Here is a 6,725-nt window from a genome sequence, read left to right as displayed (position 1 = left end):
TCCCAATAGTCAAAGCAAAAGATGCATCGTTTTATTAGAAAAAAAGCTTTTATTCAGGGCTGATCAGTCAAATTACTGTACAACACATAAATCTCTTATGTCAGAAAACAAACTCTTTCCTGCAACAGAATAAAAACAGCATTTCCTTTTTAAAAATAGCAACTTCTTCAATACGATGCAGGAGCTCTCATGTGCAGCAGGACTATTTCTCTAAAACCACTAGCTCTCATATGCAACATAAAGAAGAAAGTCTCAGTGTAGCTTTGCTGAAGCATACTGAAATAAGAGAATCAGAAAATCCATCTTTCAGAAATTCACATTTCTGGTCGTACTTAAACGATCAGTCTTGGCTCCAGCAGAGACTCCCACCGTTCTGTCACCTGTAGGAGGAAAATAAATGTTATTTAGACCAGATCCTACAGGAAACAACCCACCTAAATGACAATAACTGCTGCTTTCTGCACATGCGGCTGTTTGGTCGACCCCTCGCCCTTCTCCTGTCTGAACAGAGGGGATCAGCGGCTGAATGGACTCACTCAAAGTAGAGGAAAGGATGCTAAAACCTGGGCTCAACGAGAAAAGAAAAGCTTTGGGTTTAACTGCCTACATGATTGTAAAGGTCTTCTGTTGACATTTATACAGACAGGAACCCAAACACAACACAAGCTGAGAACCAGCAGCGGTTTGATAAGACACTAAAGGGAATAAAGATTATTTCGGCAGTGAGTTACTTGAAAAGCTGCTGAATATCTGCCTTTTGTTTAGATAGATATTACAACTGAATAGAAGTTACTAAACTCTGGTTGATGCTCAGCAATAAACGACGCTACACGTTCCAGACTCACGTCATTTCTGTGAGAAAAGGACAAAAACAGTCAAAGTTCTGATATTGTGTATATTTGGGATGAATATTCTCGAGATTCTAAGGGAATTTAAAGCCGCATTTATCAACATTTTGATATAAACGGGGAGTCGCAGGACGATGTGTGATGAGAAAAGCTTCCCCACAGAAAGCTGGAAACCAAGTCTTCATCTTTACAAAAACGTTTAGCCTCTTTTATCTCATTGTTTTGGTTTTCTGCTCTGAGCTTCAGCAGCAGATTGAGTCACAAAAGCACTGATAAAACAAGTGACCAGCACAGACCAGCAGACAGACAAACATAGTGAAACATGTCTCTGCTCAACAGTCAGATGTTTTCCTCAGGAGTTGGAACAGAAACAACAGAAATTTGGCTCAAAATGAATTCTAATGTTGCTCGAGTGAGTTCCAGGACAGTTAAAGCTTATCCCACGGTCCTTTTCAGAACAAAAACTGAACGAATGCAGGTTTAGTCATAATTTTGCTGGAGAACCCCATAAAAATCAATTTGTGACGCTGGTGGTGATGTAGTCATTCACTGAAAAAACATTAGTTACACAATCAAACCCACCCACGATCCTCTGGACACAGCATACTCCACACTCTCTGAGCCGTCTGGGTTCTGATAGACGAGGTCAAACTTTCCAGGTTCTACAGGAGCTGGAGGAGACGAAATGAGACAGGGATGATCTGAGCTGTGTGCGAATCAATCAAGTAAGTAAATTACATTTCACATGCAAATAAAGTTTTCAAAGTACAGAGAGTCCTCGTTTTTCAGCGTTTCGTTGGTCATGATGCACAGAACCACTTTGTTTACATTTTCACCGGAGTTCTGACTGACATCGATCCGTAGGACCCCCTGTATTTATCACCATAAGTCGGCTTTCTCTAGTCCAATTCCAGCCCAGTTTTATAAAAAAAAATAACTAAAAAAACATACGTATCAGTGGTGAAATGAGCCCTACCTTGAGAGGAATTTAGCAGCTCCAGCTCAATCTGTTTGGTGGTCGGGTCAAAGCTCACAATCTTTCCCTCCTAAAACACGCAGAAACACGGTTGGTCAGCAGTCAGAAGAAACAGCTCAGACTTCATTAGAAGCAGCTTTCCAAGTTTGATCACAACAGCATGAGATTAATAGCTGGAGCTGTGACAAACACTTTGGATTACTTCATGAGAAAAGACTCACCTTATATTCAGAAACCTCTGGTGTGTAGTTCTCAGTCAGCTCCAGCAGCTGTAGAAAACAGAACAAAGTTTACAGTCAGACACAAATTAAATTCTGTAAGAGGCAGATCTGTTTTGACTGACGAAGTTGAGTGAAGATGGTTGATTATTATCTGCCATTATGTTACAACAAAAGGAGTAAAACTGACTTTGTTTGCAGCTGAAGGTGTCACCAGCTTTCCTCTGTAATGCTTTCTGGGCTGCAGAGGATTTTACCATCACTGTACTGCTCGTATCTACTGGCAATGTTTGGCAGCGAGGCTAAGCGGCAGCTCTGTATCGAGCTCTCTGAATACATTCATGGTGCAAAGTCAGGCTCGTCTGAGCTGGTGGTGTGTTTATTTCCGTTTCTCTGAGCTACTCCTGGAGGCTTTGTGAGTCTCTGGGTTGTGTTGTTTCAAACTGAACATCTGAACTGTGGCTACACTGAGGCACAGTGTTGATAGTCGATAAGACGATGGGATTTATACACCAGACTAGACTTACCTTGAAGGCGATCTTCTGTCCCACCTGAGGAGGGGCAGCTAGCAGGGGCATGGAGCTGTAGTCCTGTTTAGGGGCATCTTGTACTCCGTTCTATGGATGGAGACACGTGGAAGAAACCAAGATATTATTATTGTTTTATCAGTATTTCATAAAGGAAAGGTAATAAAACAACTGTTGTACAGATAGAAGGATAAAGACATCGACAGAACAATAAACAGAATGATAAATAGAAAGATAGAACGAACAAACGAAAGAACGATAGATAGAACGAACGAACGAACAATAGATAGAACGAACGAACGAACGCACGAACGATAGAACGAACAAACGAACGATAGAACGAACGAACGACAGAACGAACGAACGAACGATCGAACGAACAAACGAACGATAGAACGAACGAACGACAGAACGAACGAACGAACGATAGAACGAACGAACGATAGATAGAACGAACGAACGATAGATAGATAGAACGAACGAACAAACGAACGAACGATAGAACGAACGAACGAACGATAGAACGAACGAACGACAGAACGAACGAACGAACGATAGAACGAACAAACGAACGATAGAACGAACAAACGAACGATAGAACGAACGAACGACAGAACGAACGAACGAACGATAGAACGAACGAACGATAGATAGAACGAACGATAGATAGAACGAACGATAGATAGAACGAACGAACAAACGAACGAACGACAGAACGAACGAACGAACGATAGAACGAACGAACGACAGAACGAACGAACGAACGATAGAACGAACAAACGAACGATAGAACGAACAAACGAACGATAGAACGAACGATAGAACGACAGAACGAACGAACGAACGAACGATAGAACGAACGAACGATAGAATGAACGAACGATAGATAGATAGATAGAACGAACGAACAAACGAACGAACAAACGAACGATAGATAGAACGAACGAACAATAGATAGATAGATAGATAGATAGATAGATATACTCCCTCCCTCTATGAGTCGGTAAATGCCGGTGAAATTAAGCCATTATTTTATCGGTTTTCATGATAGGCAAAAAATACCAATAACGACAATGACCGATTTTACATTATTATGCCAATATCGGGCTGATATTATCGAACATCTCTAGTTTTCAGTAATCAAAATATGGTCACCCTAAAATAAATACATGTAAATAAAGTGACACTGATCTTGAGGATTCGGGTAAAACCAATCATTGTGATGTGAACTACTGAACTAGGCCTTAGCAGTTAAGTCACAGCCCTAACATCCTTCAGAGCGACATATATTTTCCAGGAATGGATGTAAATGGTGCTGATTCATGCAGACAGACCTGGAGGACCACGGACACGTTGCTCAGTAAATCTGTCTCGTAGGACATCTCCTTGGCTCCGTTGTATTTGTACCCAAAGCTGCCTCTGGGCCATCCGATGCCTCCACCCCTGCCCCTCTCTCCACCTCCACCCCTCCTGCCTTGCCCTCTACCACGACCTCGTCCGGGGGTCTGACTCCCCACACCAAAGCCGGACGGCAGCAGCGGCTTTCTGATAATCAGCTGGATGTCCTCCTCGCTGTCTGAGTCCTGAGGAGGTCCACCAGCCTGTTTCTGTTCACAGTCTGTGGCCTGCAGGACCGAAGGAGCTGGCTGAGGCTTGATAGACAGGGCTGTTAAAGGTTTGGTCTTCACGTTAGGTTCCTCATCAGAAGAGGAAGAGTCTGTTTCAGAAGAGGATGATGGAGGAGGCCGTGGCTTCTTCTGGGCAGGTTTGGAGTTTGGAGGTGTTTTAGCAGCAGTAGAGGTGGAGGAGGAGGGTATTTTAGTGTTTCTGGGAGCTTCATCTTCCTCACTGCTGCTACTGGAATCTGAAGAGGAGGGTTTATGTGTTTTTGCTTTTGCTGCTGGAGGCCTCTTTGTACTTTTAGCTGGTTTATTTAAACCTGTCGGGGTTTTTTTGGGAGTAGCAGCTGGTATGGGGTTGACAGTAGGGTTGCTTTTCTCTACTTTCTTCTTTTTCTTCTTCGTGTGCTTTTTTTGTAACTTCTTATTATCCCTGTCATCATCTGAAACCAGCTTGGTGACCTCCTCTGTGGTCTCCTCGCTCCTTTCTTTCCTCTTTTTCTTCTTCCATCCGACGTCCACTCCTTTCTCTGCCGGTCCGTCTTCTTCTGTGGTTTTCGGTCTCTTTCTGCAGGTTTCTCTTGTTGTCTCTGGACAGCTGCTGTGTCCGTTGGCCTGAGTCAGACAGTCCACCTTCACCCTGCACACAGAAACATATGTTTAAGAGTTAAAGTTTAAGAGGCAAACCTTTTCTGTCAATCTGCCTCAAGGCTGAAGAAAACATGTTGGTGTTGAGCTTGTTAGTTTTTTTTCATGAGCTTGGAAGATGTACTGGTCTAAAGAATGTCCTAAGCTAGATTTTAACAGAGCTTGAACATGACAATGAGTTCACTGGACTCTAGTGGTCTCCACAGTGACCAGATCTGCATCCAGTAGAACTTTTGGGATGTGGTGGAACGGGACGCTAGCATCATGGATGTTCAGCCAACAAATGTGCAGCAACTGGGTGATGATATCATGTCAATATGAACCAAAATGTCTGAGGAGTGTGGTTGTTGGATTGTTAGGTTGAGAGAGTAAGAAAAAAAGAGTTTGAGATTCCCTATCTATCTATGGTCTATCCATCTATCTATAGTCCTATCTATCTAACTATAGTCCATCTATCCATCTATAGTCCGTCTATCTATCTAACTATAGTCCATCTATCCATCTATCTAGCTATAGTTCATCTATCTATCTATCTATCTATCTATCTATCTATCTGGCAGTTCTGAAGGTAAAAGAAGGTCTAACCTTTTACTAGAAGGTGTACCTAATAAAGTGGGAGCATTAATAATGAATCAAAGAGACCTCAGGAGAACTTTTACTTAAATCCTTCCACTCCGTCTTGCTCTCACAGCTTCCATAACCATCCTGAAGCAGCAGGACTTCACCTGTCCTGGAGCACAGGTAGACTCACCTGACGCTGTCGTTGTCTCTCACCACGTAGATGCTCTCGGTGTGTGGCAGGTAGCAGTCCTCCACGAACAGACTCAGGATGCTCCCGCGGCTGAACTCGAACCTGTCCCGGATGACGCTCTCCAGGTCCGAAACCACGCGGCACGTGTTCAGGTCCACGAGCAGCCAGCACTTCCGGCACGAGACCACGGCGGGAGGAGGGTAGTCAAAGAAGAGCCGCAGCCGGATGGAGCCGGTACCGGGAGCAGACATGGTGGATTACAGCTGAACACACACCGGACAAACCGGACACACCGCTGCTTGCTACCCGGTAAGACCCTGGACGACGCTCTGTCCGGGAGTTTCAAAATAAGAGCGTCTAAACAAATATCACAAGACCAAAATAAAAGAAAATGTAACACTGTGATATTGGCTCAAAAATTTAAAAGTTATATGAACCACTCGATAATAGTAATAATACCAGTAATAATAATAATGATAAGAATTTGTGATGTTTTTGTTGTTATTACTATTATTATTGTTGTTGGATAATGATGAGGACTTTTTTTATTATTTTAATTGTGCCATTTTTCTTCCTATTGTATTTTGCAGTTTTGGATCATCTTGGAAATATGTAATAATAATAATAATAATAATAATAACAATAACAATAATAATAAATGTTATTTTTTGTGAATAATTTTATTAATATTTTATTATTGTGGTTGTTAGATGATGTTGAGGATTATTTTTTATTTTTAAAAAAAATTATTTTAATTATGCTGTTTTTCCTTCCTACTGTATTTTTGCAGCTTTGGATCATCTTGGAAATAGGTCGTAATAATAACAATAATAATTGTGAATAAAAACAATTATTATTGTTCTTGTTTTTGTCCTTGTGCCTTTTTTTCTAAATTCTTTTATTTTCCATCTATGGAAATCACTTCCGATATTTTCAGGATTTTTTTGGGAAGATTTTTACTCATTTTTGGAAAATATTCACAAGAATTTTCTTGCCAAATTTGGGGATTTTTTTTAAAATAAATTTTTTAAGGGAAACTTTTAAGGAATTATTGGATTTTTCTTCCTGAAGGTTTTGCACATTTTCAGAAATTTGAGGATTTTTTTTTTGCTGAATTTTGGGTTGGTTTTTTTAGACA

At 41.3% G+C, this 6,725-nt stretch overlaps 1 protein-coding gene across 1 annotated transcript; it reads right to left on the bottom strand.

Annotated features, from left to right (window-relative positions):
• Positions 1 to 9: 9 nt before the first annotated feature.
• coil (coilin p80) lies at positions 10 to 5,902 on the bottom strand. Its single transcript, XM_022200037.2, has 7 exons — positions 5,588 to 5,902; positions 3,904 to 4,828; positions 2,570 to 2,659; positions 2,046 to 2,093; positions 1,825 to 1,894; positions 1,431 to 1,519; positions 10 to 380 (listed from the first exon to the last, which is right to left on the bottom strand). The coding sequence occupies exons 1-7, from the start codon at positions 5,836 to 5,838 to the stop codon at positions 333 to 335; spliced, it is 1,521 nt and encodes a 506-aa protein (XP_022055729.1). The 5' UTR covers positions 5,839 to 5,902; the 3' UTR covers positions 10 to 332.
• Between the last annotated feature and the right edge of the window lie 823 nt (positions 5,903 to 6,725).

Source organism: Acanthochromis polyacanthus, chromosome 2, assembly GCF_021347895.1.
Source record: "Acanthochromis polyacanthus isolate Apoly-LR-REF ecotype Palm Island chromosome 2, KAUST_Apoly_ChrSc, whole genome shotgun sequence".
Classification (NCBI taxonomy): Eukaryota; Metazoa; Chordata; class Actinopteri; family Pomacentridae; genus Acanthochromis; species Acanthochromis polyacanthus.
This window is presented reverse-complemented; position numbering and strand designations above follow the sequence as displayed.